The sequence below is a fragment of the Monodelphis domestica genome, chromosome 7 (assembly GCF_027887165.1).
Source record: "Monodelphis domestica isolate mMonDom1 chromosome 7, mMonDom1.pri, whole genome shotgun sequence".
NCBI lineage: Eukaryota > Metazoa > Chordata > Mammalia > Didelphimorphia > Didelphidae > Monodelphis > Monodelphis domestica.
In genome coordinates, this window is record NC_077233.1 from 32,384,027 (window position 1) to 32,402,356 (window position 18,330).

The following is an 18,330-nucleotide window of genomic DNA, read 5'->3' on the forward strand; positions in this document are numbered from 1 at the left end:
AACTCGGAATAGTTAAAAAGAACCAAGAATTTCCTTCCTCAATGTCCAGTACTTAGCTTAGTGCTAGAATAAATGCTTAATAAATACTTCTTGGTTGATTCACTTACTCTCTTCATGCCTTAATTTCTTTTTCTGTAAAATCAGGCTTAAAAATAGCACCTATCTCCCTGGGTTGTTGTAAAGATCAAATGTAAAATGCTTTGCAAACCTTCAAAGTATTATAGGAATGTTAGCTTTTATTTTGGTTCATATTAGCCAAATGTATTATTATTTGGGCTCACATTAGCTTGCTCCTATGGGCATTATTAATCCCATTTTGCAGATGAGGAAACTGAGGTACACAGAGTTAATGTGTCAGAGGTGGGATTTTCATCTCAGATTTGAGTCATGCCTCCTTTTCACCCTGCTTTGTCATGCCACAAATATGGATGAAGTAAAAAGCGGCCAGGAGTCAGCAGACCTGGGTTTGAATTTGGTTCTGTTACTTCATAGAGTCACAGAATTTGAGCATTACAGGGGACCTCGGTGGCTCTTCAGTCAACCGATTCATGAAAAGCATTTCTGTCCACATAGCTATTCCTGGCTATTGTGGCTTTGGGCAAGTTGATTAACCTCTGGCTTAATTTTCCTTTTCTATAAAGTTGGGGGGGGGTGTTAAAGCTAGATGAACTTCAAGATCCTTTCTCCTCTAACTCCCATGGTTCTTACTCCAGCATCTGTGTCCTGGAGAAGACTTTTTTCTTCTGACTAATTATGTGCCGAGGCTACTTCTGCTTTCTGTAGTTCTGACTTCTAAGGAGCCTCTGGGAGTCCCAGCTGATGTCCCACTATAGAGGACAGAGAGCCTCATGGGCAGGGGTGTGTGTGTGTGTGTGTGTGTGTTCTTCTAGAAGTCACATGGGGTCTGGAATATGGTAGAATGAACAAAATACTGCTTTCAGAGTGGGAAGGATGGTTCAGATCCTGGGCTGCCACCTGCTACCTGTGTAACGGGGGGAGGTCATTATAGGAGATCACAGTTTTAGGGACAGAAGGAACGTTAGCAGCCACTGAGTCCAGTCCTCTCAATTTTTGGAAACCGAGGCACAAACAAGTTAAGTAAGTATCTGGGGTGAGCTCTTTCCTCATCTGTAAAATGGATTAGCCAACAATCTCTCAGGTCCCTGTCCAGCTCAAATCTGTGATCCCATAATCTTTGGAGGTGGTGGTGGGGCATGAGCTTTTGGTTAGGACTGGTGCCTGGCACCCACCTAGCACAAACTCAGTCAAAATGACATCAGTCCACTCCCCTGATTTCCACTACAAAACCTACGCAGGTGGGAGGCGGAGGCTGGGCAGTGAGCCCATCCGTACAGGATGAGGGAGCCAAGAACTTTTCCCCACTCATAAGTCTTCCAAGAGCCGTTGGTTTGAAGTAGATGTAAACTGTTATTTCTCTGGGGTCTTTAGTCACATTCCTTAGCACAGACAACAAGATCTAGGGGCTCTCCTGTTTCCAAAAAGCTAAATCCTGCACTGAAGGCAAGACCAACACCGACACAAAGAACTGGTCACCTCTGTTCTCTCCCTTTGTCGCTAGCTAAGTCTGTACAAACTCAAGTTAGCACATAAAAGTCAGCTGTTCCTATAAACACTTGCTAGTTGTGGGATAAGTCACTAAATTTCTCTGGGTCTCAGTCTCTTCAACTGGAAACCAAGGGACTCAGATTGGGGGGTTCTGAAGCCCCCCTAGCTCTAGGTCTGTGATCTGAGAACCCCAACTTTATTTTATTTTATTTTTACCCTTTATCTTTCCCCCTCTTATTTTATTCCAATAACAAATTTACACACACATTTTCCAAAGTTACATGATTCAAGTTGTCTCCCTTCCCTCCCCCTCGCCGACCCCCCAAGTTAACAAGCAATACCACTGGGTTGATAACCCCAACTTTAAAGTGCTATGTAATGCCAGCTCTGGAGTTGGGAAGACCCAGGTTCAAATATGACTTCAGACGCTTCCTAGCTACATGGTCCTGGACAAGTCACTGAACCCCAATTGCCTAGCCCTTGCCATTCTTCTGTCTTAGAATTGTTAATAAGTCAGAATGTAAGGGTTAAAAAAAAAGGTGTTATATAATGTCAGGTGGTGGTGGTGGTGGTGTAAATCGGTATGCTTGTGGCTCAGGGGTTGTTCCTGCAGGAATCTATTCTTTTTCAAAAAGTCAAAGTGGGGGGGGTAGCTGGGTGGCTCAGTAACTTGAGAGTCAGAATTAGAGACAAGAGGTCCTGGGTTCAAATTTGACCTCAGCCACTTCCTAGCTGTGTGACCCTGAGCAAGTCACTTAACCCCCATTGCTTGGTCTTACCACTCTTCTGCCTTGGAACCAATACAAAGTATTGATTCTAAGATGGAAGGTATGGGTTTTAAAAAAAACAAATAAAAAGTCAAATGCTTCAATTTCTGTCTTAGAATCAACACTGTGTTTTGGTTCCAAAGCAGAAAAGCAGTGAGGTCTAGGCAATGGGGGTTAAGTGATCTGCCCAGGGTCACCCAGCTAGTAGGAAACTATTCTTTGTGAAAGTCAAATGTTGTAAAAAATCAGACCAGCATATCAAAGTACTCAATATGCTTCTGGGACAATCAGTATTTACTTATTTCTAATTGGGATCTTGGGAAATCACAGCTTCTCTAACCTCAGTTTGCTCATCTGGAAACTGAGGAGGTTGAAGCAAATGGTAGATGAAATCTAACTTGAAATCTATGAGTAGTCCTCAGTTTCCCCAGTTGGTCAATCAACAAGAGTTTACTCTAAGCCAGATCCCATACTAGGCACTGTGTGCAAGGAAAATTCCTTCCACTCCATTTGGTGTTGCAGATGGCGTCCCGATGTCCCCAGGCATCAGTGTAAAATACCTCTACAGGGGAGGACTGGGGTGGGGTATATAAGTCCAGAGGAGAGGCATGAGCATCTTTTGACTTCTGCATTTGAACTGACTGTTGGCCCACATTGTTGCAAAAGAATTTAGGCCAGCCAAAAGGAGACACTATAATCAGGATAAACCTTCTTTAGGAGAAATCTATCTATCTCCTCTCTCTCTCTCTCTCTCCCTCCCTCTCTGTCTGTATGTCTCTCTCTGTCTCTGTCTCTGTCTCTGTCTCTGTCTCTGTCTCTGTCTCTGTCTGTCTCTCTCTCTCTCCTTATCCTTGTTAGTAATAAATCATATAAATGTCTGCCCTGGTCCCACAGTTTTATATTAACAACGGGAGATACAAATGCAAAAGACAGTCTCTTCCATGATCATTCTTTGACCTCTGCAACTAATAAGACCCCCAAACTATCTTTCATTCTTAAGGTACCAGGAAACCCTCTTCACCAAAAGCTACCCACACAGCTGAGGGCTGCCAGTGTTGACAGCCCAGATGCTTAAACAGTGAATTGAAAAAGAGAATGGAAAAGACATCAGTGAAGAGGCCAACAGAGAGAAAGAAGGAGAGAAGAGAGGCAGAACTGCTCCGAGTGGGATGAAGCCCCCAGCAATGGCTTCAGATGCCCCATTTCAGGTGCACTGTATTTCATCCCCTATGGTGAACTCCCTGAAGGATCCACTGGAATGGGAGCTTCTCCAATGAGGTCACTGCTTACATCCTTGCTCTTCTATTTAAATTCCCCGGGGTCCTATCAAGCTGTTCAGAAGCCCACATCTGGGCTGCATTAGAGACAGGACTCTGACTAGGCACATGTGTTTGTGGAAGATAATTTAGAGTGAGATAACAAGCCAAGGGCAAGAACATCCCAGAGAGATCTGGCGGAGGCTGGATGCTTCCAGTGCAACTTGAATACAGGAGAGAAGATATGTACATTAAGGTCTATCCTCTCTCCTCTCTCCTCTCTCCTCTCTCCTCTCTCTCTCTCTCCTCTCTCTCTCTCTCTCTCTCTCTCTCTCTCTCTCTCTCTCTCTCTCTCTCTCTCTCTCTCTCTCTCTCTCTCTCTCTGTCTCTCTCTGTCTCTCTCTCTCTCTGTCTCTCTCTCTCTCTCTACCCGCTCCATTTTTTTTAGAACAGATGAAAAGCCTTCTCTGAACAAAACGGAAAAGCTAGATGCCTCTAACTTGTGATTACTTCTGTCTTTTTTGTCTTTGCCAGTGTGAGGATGTACCTTCTTTAAACCATTGGCACTTAGGCTGGGCATCCTGGAGGTGGCTTCTAGGGAGAAAGGCTTATTTTCCCATAGCTCATGACCAGATTCTCTCATCAATGAAGTGCATTTTACAAAGACTAGGGTACAAGAGCTCTTTGAAGTCTATAAATAACTTTACATTTGCATTTGTATTTTTTGGTATATGAGGGTCCTTTGGGAGCCTGGTGAAATCTAGGGACTCCTCAGAATCATGCTCTTAAATGCATAAAATAAAATATATAGGATTGCAAAGGAAATGATGAAATACAATGGGAAAAGTATAATGAAATAAAATGATAAAGATATATGAAATCACTGAATGGAATCCCCCAAACTAAAACAAATTCACGACTCTAGGTTAAGAAGCCACACCAGTTCTCAGTGGTCTCTCCTGTTCTTTCTAGTTCTAAATCCTATGACCTTGAAAGGCAGTGACTGCTGGTATGAACAGTATGAACAGCTGCCCCCAATAGCCAGGGGCACTTGAACAGTTGCTGAGCTTAAAGTGGTCTAGCAGTCACCACTTGGGTCTTTAACTGTCCTTCTATTTAGGTATTTAATCAACATGAATAACCAAGTTGTTGTTGCTGAGTTGTGTCCAAGTCTTTGTGACCCCATTTGGTGTTGTTTATTTTTGCTGGCAAAGATACTGGAGTGCTTTGCCATTTCTGTCTCCAGCTCATTTTGCAGATGAGGAAACTGAGGCAAACTGGGTTAAATGACTTGTCCAGGGTCACACACAGCTGGTAAATGTCTGAGGCCAGGTTTGAACTCAGGGCGCTGAGTCTTCCTATCTCTAGGTCCAGCACTCTATCTGCAGCACCATAGAGCTACCCTGAATAACCAGGTAGGAGGATAGAAATGCCCTTTTTTCTTGATGGTGCAAAGTAATCAAGTTAGCTCTTGTTTAACACCTCTGGGACATTGAGTGGAACTTCCTAACGATAAAGTGGAATGGGCTGCCTCAAGAAGTTATGAATGGGGGGGGGGGGGGCAGCTAGGAGACTCAATGGTTTGAGAAACAGGTCCAGAGACAGGAGGTCCTGAGTTAAAATATGACCTAGCTGTATGACCCTGGGCAAGTCATTTCACCCCCACTGTCTAGCCCTTACTGCTCTTCTATCTTAGAACCAAAACATCATATTGATTTAAGAAAGAAAGATAAGGGTCATTATTATTTTTTTAAAAGAGGAAATGAGTCAGGGGTAGCACAGTGAATAGAAATCCAGGCCTGGAGAAGGGAGGACCTGGGTTCAAATCTGTTCTCAAATACTTCCTGGATGTGTGATCATGGGCAAGTTGCTTCATCCTTTTTGTCTAGCCCTTGCCTTCTGTCTTGGAGCTGCTACTAAGGTAAGAGCTTAAAAAAAGAAAAAGATATATGAGTGGGCTGTCTGTCCTGGGAGGTCATGAAGCCCAAGATGGATGACCACTTGTCAGAGATGTAATAATAATAATAATAATAATGATAATGATAATGATAATGATAATGATAATGATAACGATAACTAGATTGTAGAGAGCCTGCTAAGGTTTGCAACATGCTTTATATTATTTCTTCTTCTCCTAACAACTCTGGGAGTTATTATCTCCATTTTAAAGATGAAGAAACTGTAGCAAAACAAGTTGAAATAAAAAGACTTTTCTAGGCTCACACAAAAAGTAAGCTTCTGAGGCGAAAAGTTTTTAAAAAACCTTTACCTTATTCTAAGAGTCAATACTAAGTACTAGTTCCAAGACAGAAGGGAAGTAAAGGTTAGGCATTGGAGTTAAGTGACTTGCCCAGGAGCAAAGAACTAGGAAGTATCCGAGGTCACATTTGAACCCAGGACCATTCACTCTAGGTCTAAGCCTGGCTCTCTCTCCACTGAACCACCCAACTGCCCCCTCAAGCCAAATTTGAACTCATATCTTCCTGATTCCAAGTCCAATACGCTATACACTGAGCAATCTAGAGGGGATTCATTTTAAAAAGAGGTTAGCCTATCTTTTTTTTTTAAACCCCCACCTTCCAACTTAGAATCAATACTGTGGATTGGTTCCAAGGCAGAAGAGCAATAAGGGATCATTTTTTTTAAACCTCTACTTTCTATTTCAATCAATGCTATGTATTTTTTAAAATTTAAAAATTCAAAATCTTTGTTTTTATTTTGAAATTTAAAAATTTTAAACTGAATTTAATACATTTAAAATTTAAATAAAAAAAAATTAAAATTACTTCCTGTCTTAGAATCAAAACTGTGTATTGGTTCCAAGGCAGAAGATCTGCTCAGCAATGACGGTTAAGTGACTTGCCCAGGTTTCTACTTTGATGGATAAGGTGGTTGAGATTCCTTCTAGTTCTGAGATTTTTTTGTCTATACCCTTCTTGAATACTCCATCTGAGATATTTTTTAAACACCTACCCTCTATCTCAGAATCAATGCTATGTATTTTTAAATATTCAAAATTTTTGTTTTTTTTAAATTTAAATTTGAAATTTTAATTTAATAAATTTAAATTTTAAATTAAAAAATTAAAATTACTTTTCATCTTAGAATCAAAACTGTGTATTGGTTCCAAGGCAGAAGAGCAGTAAGATCTAGGCAATGGGGGTTAAGTGACTTGCCCAGGTTCCTACTTTGTAGGATAAGGTGGTGTAAAGGATAATTTTAGTGTTTTGAATTAAAATCTAAATAAGTGGTTGTCATGGGAAATTCCCAAATATGAAAATGCCCAAGTCAGCTGGTGATTTATGGAGATTTTAATTAATATAAAGAGAGAAGGAATTAAGGGAAAGAGAGAGAGAGAGAGAGAGAGAGAGAGAGAGAGAGAGAGAGAGAGAGAGAGAGAGAGAGAGAGAAAGAGAGAGAGAGAGAAATAGAGAGAGAATTAATTTAAACTGCTCTGGCTTAGGCTGAGTCAAGTAGTAGTTAAAGGCCTAGGCCAAAGTGGCCTCCCTGACCCTAAGGGAGAGGGAGTTAGTCTTATCACTCACCACAAGACTGTCTCCAAGCAAGCTCCAGTCCTCTACTGAATCTCCTGAACTGAGTTCAGAATCCAATTCCACTCCGAACTCAATTTTCTGAACTCAGTTCAGAATCTAACTCAATTCTGAACTTCCCTTTGAAGTGTTCCTTAGCCTCCTTTTAAAGAGAATTTTCTCTTATGTCACGTCCCCTAAATTTTCACGTCTACCAATTACAGTAGCCACTTTTTTTCCAGGATTGCCCATTCTTAGTTCTCATCTTCTTTGGTTCTCACCTTCTCTGGTTAGATTATATTTTCTGAGTACTTCACACTTCTTTGTTAAGCTCACCCTTTGTGAGTTATTTGACCTTTTTAGGTACTAATTTAACCTTTACAGGTACTTAACACCTTTTTGTATTAGATCTAAAAATAGACCTAGCTTAAGGGTTTTAGCTTTACTATAAGGTATGATTTGTGGACTTCCATTGTTCAATCAGGTGTTTACAACTTCATCTTCCCCTAAGGCACTGTCTGAGTAGGGTGGAGTAATTTTAAAAGTTCCCAATACATTCCTGATTCTTGTTAGACCAAGTATCTCCATTATTACAATAAGGGAATGGCTAAACCAAATCTTGTAAGGTACAGTCTGAGTAGTTTTTAAGATTCACAGTGGTTGAGGTTCCTTTTAGTTCTGAGACTTTTTTGATGTGGCAAAAGTATCACTTTTCTTAATCACCAAAGAGAAAAAGCAAAAGCGTCCCATATATTTAATTTCCAAAGCACCCTTTATTTTTCCAGCTCTGTGACCTGGGTCATCTCATTTAACTTGATAACATCTGTTTCATCATCACTTTTATGCAGTTGGGAGTAATGACAATAATAACAATGATCTCACCAGACAGTTGTGAAGAAGTGAATAATCACTGGATAAGGGCTCTGAGTGCATGAGAAGTCAAGACAGAGCAACAGCAAACATGCGTGTCATCTTAGAGAGCTGATAACATTGTCCCAATGTGGTAAAACATAGGGCTGGCTCCAGGCTTATTGGGGATAGTATGGATCTACTAGGACAAGAAGCTATGGATTTAGGAACTGAAAGACCATCTAAAAACTAACCTAGGGAAACAGCTCCTGAAGAAATGAATTTTGACCAAAACTCTATTTGGATAAATCCTAGCTATTAGGAAGTTTTTTTTAAATATAAAGCTGAAATAAAATTTCTGTGCAAATTTCTAACCATTATTCCTACATCTTTCCTCCCTCTGCAGTTAAATAGAATCATTCTCTTCTGTACCATTCCTTATCCTTGAATGGGATTGTCTTGAAGCTACTTCCAGTCCTGATCACATTCATTTGGACCCTTTCTAGTTTGCCTTTCTTTAACATGATACTCCATCTGGGATCCTTTTTTTTTTAAACCCTTACCTTTTGTCTCAGAATCAATGCTATATAGTTAAAAAAATTAATTTTAAAATTTAATTTAATAAATGTAAATTTTAAATTAAAAAATTTAAATTACTTTCTGTCTTAGAATCAAAACTGCATATTGGTTCCAAGGCAGAAGAGCAGTAAGATCTAGGCAATGGGGGTTAAGTGACTTGCCCAGGATCATAGCTAGGAAGTGTCTGAGGTCAGATTTGAACTTGGGACCTCCTGTCTCTGGACCTGGCTCTCAATCCATTGAGCCTCCTAGCTGTCCCTCACCTGTCATCTTTTGATCCCTGATTTCCTGACTCTACTATCCCATACCACACTAATAATGATGATCATAATTTTGGAACCAAGAATCAGGACACATGATCTAAAAGAAGACATTCCTTTAGTAAAGCCTCCTTAAAAGTGGACTTTCTTTTCTTGAAATTTAGACTATCCTGATCTCAGTCAATCAATAATCAGTAATCATATATGAAGCACCTGCTGTGTGCCAGGCACTACACTTCTCCATATCTAGCCTGAACCAGTTTACTTATATCCTGCCATCTCTGTTTTATTCTGGTCTTCCTTTTTCTGTACTCTCATTCGTACTACTCAGTGTACCTAGAAAAAAAAAAAGATTTTAATGCTGTCCCACCAGCTGCCACCTTTTTACTTTGGAATCTGACTCTCCAAGTGCTATGTCCTCTGGGAAGTTTATTTGGAACCAGATTTCAGTTCATTCCTCAGCTCCATGCCATCCATTATCCCTTTCATACTATTTTATCTATTATTTAAATGTATCCCTCAACTGGTATAAAGATGAAATCTTCTCTACAGTATCAATAACATAATTATTCAAATAAGTATGACAAGATTTTCAACCTACTTCTAATGATAAGAAAGCCACAGCAGGGTTGGGTGAAAAACAGATGACAAATTAATACAATCATGTACATTTTCCAAACCCAAAGTGCTTTGTTTTGTCTTTCAAACCATAGATATTTATTTTCTCCCTCTCGCCTCCCACTAGAAAAAAAAAGAAAGAAAAACAAAACCCTTGTGATAAATCTACACAATCAAACAAGACGAATATCCATATTGGCTTGCCAATAAATACGTCTCATTCTGCACCCTGACCCCATCATCTCTCTACCAGAAGATAACAAGAGCATTTTTTAAAATTATTGGTCTTCTGGAATCACAATTGATCACTGAATTGATCAGTTAAATCTTTTAAAATTGTTCATTTTTTGGACTATTAGGGAGAGGCATTGTGCACAGAGCACTGGATCTGGAGTCAAGAAGACCTGAGTTCAAATATGGCCCCAGAAACTTATTTGCTATATGATATTGGACAAATCATTTAACCTCTATTTGCCACAATTAACTTCTTCATCTGTAAAATGGGAATAATAATAATAATAATAATAATACATTTCTTTTTGGTCTATAAGACTGCAATGATGCCAAGTTTTTAATTTCATCTCTTTCCTTTTGCTTTAGTTTTTCCTTTGTTTCCTTGAGCTGATTTCTTACTCCTGAACTAACTCATCTTGTTCAAGAGAATTTTCTTTAGGAGCAGAAAATATATAAGTGGCATTCTTTCTTAACTCTTCCAATAATTAAAAATTAATTTCTCCATCTGTAAAATGGGGATAATAATTATGCCTACCTTACAGGATTGTGTGGGGATCAACTGAGGTAAATATTTGTAAGAAAGCACATAGGAGGTGCTATAAAAATGCTTATTCCCATGTTTCCTGCCTTCCCTAAGACCACAAGTCTCAGAAGGGTTACTTGGAAGGTTGATGGAAGACATTCCCACGCTAACAAGATCGTAGGTCCATGACTATCGAGATGTCATGCTCACCAGGTTTCTATTCTGATGCTGCCTCATGAAACAGAGGCATCCCTGTTCTGGAAGACCACACCAATGGAGTACCAACTGCGGCAGGTTCTACCATGTTTCCAAGGCTTTGGGTATAGGCTTGGTAACCAATTGTTTATTCTCTGAGGACCTGTCTAGCTAGTCAGTGTGAGAGGATGACCACCAGAAAGATCATCAGAGTGGCAGAAATTTAGAGCCCCAGCAATTTAGGAAGATGGGAGCTATAGACGGGCTGTGCTGGCTGAGTCTGATGGAATGCTCGCATGCATGAAATCACAGACTTTGAACTATCATCACAAAATGAATGAAAATAATTTGACATGAGGGTAAGCTTAACTTTGCTTCTCAAGCCAAGATAAAACAAAGATCGCTCTCTGTGTGTCATAATTACTTGAAACAATCCTGCTGTTTATTCTGCCAGTAACAAGCTCTAACCAAGAATTCTTTTACCTTTGAGACAAATAAGAAAGGATAAGATCATGGCCACTCACCTCACGGCAAAATACAAAGTGGCTGGGCCTGGTTTCTTGGGCAAGTCATGGTCAAGAACTCGGTGATCTAGTTGCAGCCAGATGCTCTGACCTCTGTGGGAACAAAAAAAGGGTGGACACAAACCAGAGGTTTAATTTTTTATAAAAGAAAGACTTTAAAAATAAATATCACCCCCCCTTTTTTCTTTGTAGTTTTGCCACTTTGGCCAAACCATTGTCATTTCAGTATAAAAAATTGCTAATTTCAGCTGATGTAGAGACTTCGATTTGACCAAAGCATCATATTTGTGTTTGGTAGGAAATGATAATTATGTACCTTAAAATGAAGGAATGAGACATTCTAGATATTCAGGAAGGAAAATATTTTTTAATAAGAACCCATTACTATGAAAAGCACATTTCTGACAGTATGGTTGTAAAATAAACAACAAAGCACTTATTTATTTATTTTTATTCATTTATTCAGGAACCAGGTTATGTTTGCCCTTTAAAAAATAGTTTTTTGGGGGGTAGCTGGGTAGTTCAGTGATTTGAGAGCCAGGCCCAGAGGCAAGAGGTCTGAGGTTCAAATCTGGCCTCAGACACTTCCTAGCTGTGTGACCCTGGGCAAGTCACTTGACCCCCATTGCCTAGCCATTACCACTCTTCTGACTTAGAACCAATACCTAGTATTGATTCCACGACAGAGGGTAAGGGCTTAAAAAAATAGTTTTTTTTCCTCTTGACTAGAATTATAATAATTATTTAATAAATAATTATTCTATATTTATATAGAACAGGAGAGAGTCTTAGAGATAATTTAGTCCAAATGCTCCCTTCTCAGATGAGGAAATATAGGCACAGAATGTAAAGTGACTTGCTATAGAGTATGAAGTAGATTTCCAATCCACATCTCTGCACTAACTGCATACTTCTGCCACTCAAGTTTCTGGAGCTGAGAAGTCATTTAGTTCATCCCTCAAAAGAAGAAGAGAATTTGTGTCATTATAATAGCTCCAACCAACTTCTTCAATGGATCGCTTCCCTTAAAAATGGAAAACCCGGACAGGAAAGGACACTGACATCGACTAACACTATATCCTGAAGGAGTTTAAATGATGCAAATAAATCACCCCAAGGAGGCAGCCAAAGCAGGTTAGAAACTGCCTTGATCCAAAAAACAACTGATCTCCTTGCCAAGTGGAGTGATATGGCAGCTAAGGGCAATACAGATTTGGAATAAAAAGTCAATGGCCAAATGTCGCAGAGGTTATTAGGTAAACAGAATAGTCTCCCAACACACCAAAGAGACAGATCATTCCAAGAACATTTATCAATGAAAACAGAGGGACAATTGGTAAAAAAAAGGGAATAGTGATAGATTTTCTGAGACAAATGATCATAGATGAACTCAACACTTTAGCCCCAATGTATTATAGAGGAAGAGGAAATGACAATTGAAAAGATAAGGGCAGGAAGGGTAGTGAGACCAAACTGAGTATGCAAAAAAGAAATCTTTGCCAAGAGTTGCACATATTTGTCATCATTGAGGGGTGAATCTTCAAGCCATCTCAAAGAGGGAGAAAATATTAAATTAATGCAAAAGTCACAAATGATATTAATTCCAAAATAGTGAATGACAGGACATCAATAACCGCCTGCTTTCTCATCTCTCTAAAAGATTCCTGAGAATGATTTCCACAGGGTTGAAGGATACTCTGATGAAAAAATATGAAAAAAGAGATTGGGCAAGCTTTCATAAACAATATTCTCTATGATAGACCTTATCTTTATAATATACATCTTTATATTTTTATACACAATTTGGCCAGAAGGCATAGATAACAGAAGATGTGACTGTTCATTATTTGTTGATTTTATTAAAAAATTCAATCTTAGATCGCATAAATTCCCAATATACTTTCTACCAGTGAGATTTCTCTTGTCACAAAGAAAAGAAAAAAAAAAGAAAACCAATTAATACTTGTCTTTTAGGGTATGCAACATTCCACATTCACATTTTCCCACCTCTCCAGCAAAAGGAGGGGAAAGTATTTCCTTTTTTTCTCCTCCCCTAGACCACATTTGGTCATTATGGTAAAATAGCAATGAAGAATTATTTTTAAAGTTTTTAAGTACCGAGTAATGAAAATCACACGATCCCACTGTCGAGTAGGTTCATCCTTCTGATCTGATTTCATATCCAACCGACTATTGAGGAAAACATGCAGACGCACTCTTTGGTCATTCAAGTGTTTATGGTTTGGAAAGTTTTAAAGACTTGGTCTCAACTGTCAAGAACATTTAGGAGCCATCCCTGGCTCATTCCCAGGGACGTAGCTTTTGGAGTGGATTCTTTACTATTAACAGGGCGAGATCTGTCATAGCAGCAGGGTGCCAGAAAGATCACTGAAATACTCGATGAGATAGAAGGATGAGGACCTAGAAATATGCCTGCTCTTTCTGGATTGGTAGGAAACAAGGGCGCTAAGACGCTTGGTCATTGATCTATTTCATTGCTCAATTTCTTCTGCCTAGGAGACTGATGTCTGACTACGCCTGTCGCAAATAGTTAGGGGTTGGTTTTAATTCAAATTATGGGTTCCTTTGAATGCAGAACAAACTGACCACAAAGCTTGGGAAAGAGCTAAGGTAAGTCCAGCTATTGAATGGGAAGAGAAAACTGAGCCACTAATATGTTTAAGGAGAGCTTTGGCTGCCCTCTAGAGGAATCAAACTGACACTCCACACAGGGAAGAACACTGGAAGGAGGCAATTTTACCCTGGGGAAGAAGCACAAAAACCATTCAATTCTATAGAGTCTCCAGGAGCATGAGTGCATTTATTGATTTCATCCATCATTTTTATTTTTGTAATTTGTAATTTATAATTATAAAATTATAAATTTTGTATTTTCTAATTTGAATTTTGTAATGTAAATTAATTATAAATTTGTAACTTGTAAAAATTTTATAATTTGTGATTTTTTTTTACCCTTTCCTTCTGTTTTAGAATTAATACCATGTATGGGTTCCAAGGCAGAATATGAGAAGGGTTAAGCAATGAGAGTTAAGTGACTTGCCCAGAGTCACAAAGCTAAGAAGTATCTGAGGCCAAATTTGAACCCAGAACCTCCCATCTCTTAGGCTTGGTTCTCCATTCACTGAGCCACTTAGCTGTTCCCATAGTTGTAATTTCTTATATCCCATTTCTAGCCTGAATGATGTAGGCACTTGAAGTCACAGAGTGTACTACCCTTGAGTAAGTTGCCTAATCTCCCTGAAGTTTCCTCATCTGTAAAACAAACACAAAGGGTTGAACTAGAAAAGTGGACATTTTTTTTTAAACAACCATTTCCTGATTGGGTCTCCCTGAATCATCCATAGTGATCGCTTTCATTCATTCCACAAATCTGATCAGTTGGCCTTTGATCTCTTTCATCGCTCAGTTTCTTTTGCCTAGGAGATTGCTGTCTGACTACGCCTGCTTCAAATATTTAGTGGTTGGCTTTTATTCAAATTATAGGTCCCTCTGAGTCTGGAACAAAGTGACCACAAAGCTTGGGAAAGAGCTAAGGTAAGCCCAGCTACCTAATGGGAGGAGAAACCTTTGTCATTTTGACACTCCCCAAATCTCTAGTCCATATCCCCTTCTTCTATTCATAGACCCTCATCACTCTAATACCATTTAACTAATTTCCCATTTCCCTCCAGTCTTTTTTCCATTCCAATCCATTTTCTACTCAGCTACCAAAATTATTTTTCCTAAAATCGGTGCTAAAGATGACCGTATCACTCTCCTACTCATTAACTCCAGTGACTCCCTATTATTACTTTTAGGATCAAACAGAAATTCTTCCCAAACTGGCTCCAGTCTATTTTTCCAGCCTTATTATTTATCATCTCCCTTCACATTCTGTGTGGAATGCTGCGTATACTAGAAGACGAGTATCAGTTGGCTTTATTATTTTCTGTTGGTGAAAAGTATGTTGGGAATTTATGTGACATAAAATTCAAACATTTAAATATAATCCACAAACAATAACAGAGTGAAATCTGATGGTATCTATGCCTTTTGGACAAATTGTGTGATTATGGAGATAAAGTCCACCATAGAGAATACTTTACAGACTGTCTATCAAGTCTAGAATACACTGCCTCCTCACCTCCACTTCTACAATTCCCTGGTTTTCTTCAAGGCTCAGATCAAGTGCTACCTCTTACAAGAAGTCTTTCCTGATTCCCTCTAGCTGCTAGTACCATGCCCTTGCCCAATCAGCTTGTCTTTATTTATATCATCTATATCTCTGTCCATGTCTATCTACGTGTTGTCTTCCCCAAAAGGAGATAAGATAGTTGAGGGCAGGTAATATTTCCTTTTTTGTTTTAAGATCTTTTTTTGTTGTTGTTGTTGGGCAGGATCAAACACTATGCTTGGTACATTGTAGAGAGGCTTAATAAAAATTCTTATTGGTTCATTGACTGATCCTATGATCCCACTTAAATAATCCTAATAATAACAGCTAGCATTTACATGGGCAGCTAGGTGGTACAGTGGATAGAGTACCAGGCTAGAATCAGAAAGAGTCCTTTTCCTGAATTCAAATCCAGCCTCATATACTTCCTACTTGTGTGACCCTGAAAAAGTCACTTTAACTGTTTTGCCTCAGTTTCCCCATCTGTCAAATGAGCTAGAGAAGAAAATGGCAGTCCACTCCAGAATCTTTGCCAAGAAAATTCCAAATGGGGTCAAGAAGCATTGGACATAAATGAAGAATGCCCGAATAACAAAGCATTTTAAGGTTTGCTAAAAAGTTTTCAGATATTATCTCATTTGATCCTTACAACAACCATGGGAAAGTAGGTTTTAGTGTTAGCCTCATTTTGCAGATGAAAAAATTGAGGCAGACAGAGGTTAACTGACTTACCCAGGATCACAGACAACTAGAAAGTGTTTAAGGCAGGATTTGAATTGAGGTCTTCTTGACTCTAGGTCCAGCCCTCTATCCACAACTTAAATGATTAGTGGGTTGTGATCTACAGATCTGCATTGGTGGAGAAAGTTCCCATAGTGGGAGTTCCCTCATTCTTCTGAAACCACGGCTCCTTCTTGCATTTTTAGTCTTGATTTGGAACAAGCCATTTTCCACTACCTACTGCCCTGAAAATTAGTTTAGTTTTTTTCTGGGCTAAAAAAACTCAACTGTAAACGTCTGATGTGTTGTCTGTACTGGAAAGGTGGTCGTCTGGGACAGCTCAAGCTCAGTTGTTTTATAGGAAAAAAAAATGCCAAGAGAAAATACTTACTAAAAATATTTACAAGGCAAAGGGAAAGTTCTAGGCTGGTGACCAAAACATTCCAGGGAGACACCCTTGGAAAGAAGCAATTTTCCAGACATGGTCTCCAGAAAAGTGGGGACTGCCAATCATAAAAACCAACTTCTTCTGGGAATAAACACCAGAAGGGGACAGAGGTTGGCTTTCCGATCAGCTGACAATTTTCAGGAAGCTTTTCCCTTTAGCTGGTTATGTGGAAAGGAATATTCTGTTCTCGAGGACTTTGGGCTGGAAAAACCTTCCTGAAATGGCCATTCATTTCACAGAGAACTGTGGCCAAATTCCAGTTTTATTACATTAAGGAGAATGCTGTCAGGTTATACTGTGTCTAAGGAACTTTTCACCATTAAACAGTTTTAAGAAAAAAATTCCGTGATGCCCTGGGAAGGAAAGAGAAGTGTCCAGTTTATTTAAAGATTTATTTATGTTATTCTTTTCCTTTTTAAAAGGGTCTTGAAGTCTGAATGGTATAACGTAGATGCTCACAGTATCAAAGGGAACCTGGGTGTTCACTGGTCACTTGATTAGTCTTTCAGTTTCTAGTGCTTTCATCCTCCACGGCACTGCCAGATGAAACTCACTGGAAGACAGTTTTCAACCTTTGTTCAAAAATATTCTGGGGTGGGGAGAAGTAGGTGGCTCAGTAGATTTAGGGTTAGAGTCAAATGTAGAGATGAGAGGTCTTGGGTTCAAATCTGAACTCAGTCACTTCCTAGGCATGTGGCCCTGGGTGAGTCACTTGACCCCCATTGCCTAGCCCTTACCACTCTTATGCCTTGGAACCAATCAATTTTTGTAGTGATTCTAAGACAGAAGGTAAAGATTAAGAAAAAATTAAAACAAAAAATAATTCCCTGGCGCTTAGTTTCCCACTATAACTCCTTTGCTTTGCTCTGATGGCTTTCCAAATATCTTTTCTCTGTTCCACGTTTCCCTGCCTCCTAACACCCCATTTAACTGAACTTGTTTCCAGATCACAGATCATAGCAAATCAGAGAGAGCTGGACAGGATTTTTGAGTCCAGTGAGTCCAGCTGCCTCATTTAACCCATTACTTCCACCTTATACCCTGTATGTCTCATTGTCTCACAAACATTCAGGACTCAGTTTGTCTTTCTGTGCCTCCAGATCATATTGCCTATTCTTGCTCTGAATCCAGTTCTTTCTCCTTCTACTCATCTTTCCAGTCTTTTTTCAAAATTCATCTCTTCCCTGATATCATCCCTAACCACTTCCAGCCCTCCTCGATCACCCTTCCCTCAGACCTCCTGATCTATGCCACTCAAACTACCAACTGGACATACTGTTTTAATTGCTCACTATTATTTCATTGCTATTTCCCACTAAATGAAGTCCAAACTCCTCTCTGTAGCTTTCCAGGTCCTCCAAATATCTGTCTTTATTCAGTCATTTTTCATCGTGTCCAGCTCTTCATGACCCCATTCGGGATTTTCTTGGCAAAGATACTGGAGTGGTTTGTCATTTCCTTCACCAGCTTATTTGAGAGATGAAGAAATTGAGGCAAACAGAACAAAGTGACTTGTCTAGGGTCACATAGTTAGAAAATGTCTGAGGCTGGATTTGAACTTTGGAAGACAATCCTTCCTGAATCCAGTCTGTTCACTGTGCCACCTAGCAAACAAGGCTAAGTGACTTGCCTTGGGTTACATAGCTAGTAAGTATTTGAGGTTAGATTTTAGAATTTAGAAGTATTTGAGAATCGAATTTAAATCAGGTCATCTTGAGGTCTTGTTTTGTCCCTCTCTGGTAGTCTCCAAGCAAAAGCTGAAGGATGACTTATTGGGCATGTCATAGAAGGGGTGCTTTCGGGGAAGAATCGACTGGGCTCTATGACCACCAAGTTTCTTTACAATCTAGAATTCTCTGATTCCAACAGAGAGAAAACACATAACTTTCTTGTAATCATACAGAGATAGTAATTGTTAGACTCAGAACTTGAACCCAGAAGATGCAGGTCTTCTGGGTCCAAGCTTAAGATGCTTCCTTTCCAAGTCAGGTTATCCTGAGAGCATTCCTGTGTGAAACTGGAAGGAAAAAAAAAACAACTACCAGTTTTGAAATAGAACACATCTGCCTGTCTTTTCTTAGCCATCT

At 39.4% G+C, this 18,330-nt stretch overlaps 1 protein-coding gene across 4 annotated transcripts in view; it reads right to left on the reverse strand.

The window, feature by feature from the left end:
* FRMD4B (FERM domain containing 4B) overlaps window positions 1-18,330 on the reverse strand; it is a 395,155-nt gene that overhangs the window by 138,362 nt on the left and 238,463 nt on the right. For all 4 annotated transcript variants that reach the window (XM_007500068.3, XM_001372543.5, XM_007500069.3 and 1 more), the window contains one exon: window positions 10,902-10,994. In XM_007500068.3, coding sequence (XP_007500130.2) covers window positions 10,902-10,994 — 93 coding nt within the window. The remainder of the gene's footprint in view (window positions 1-10,901; window positions 10,995-18,330) is intronic.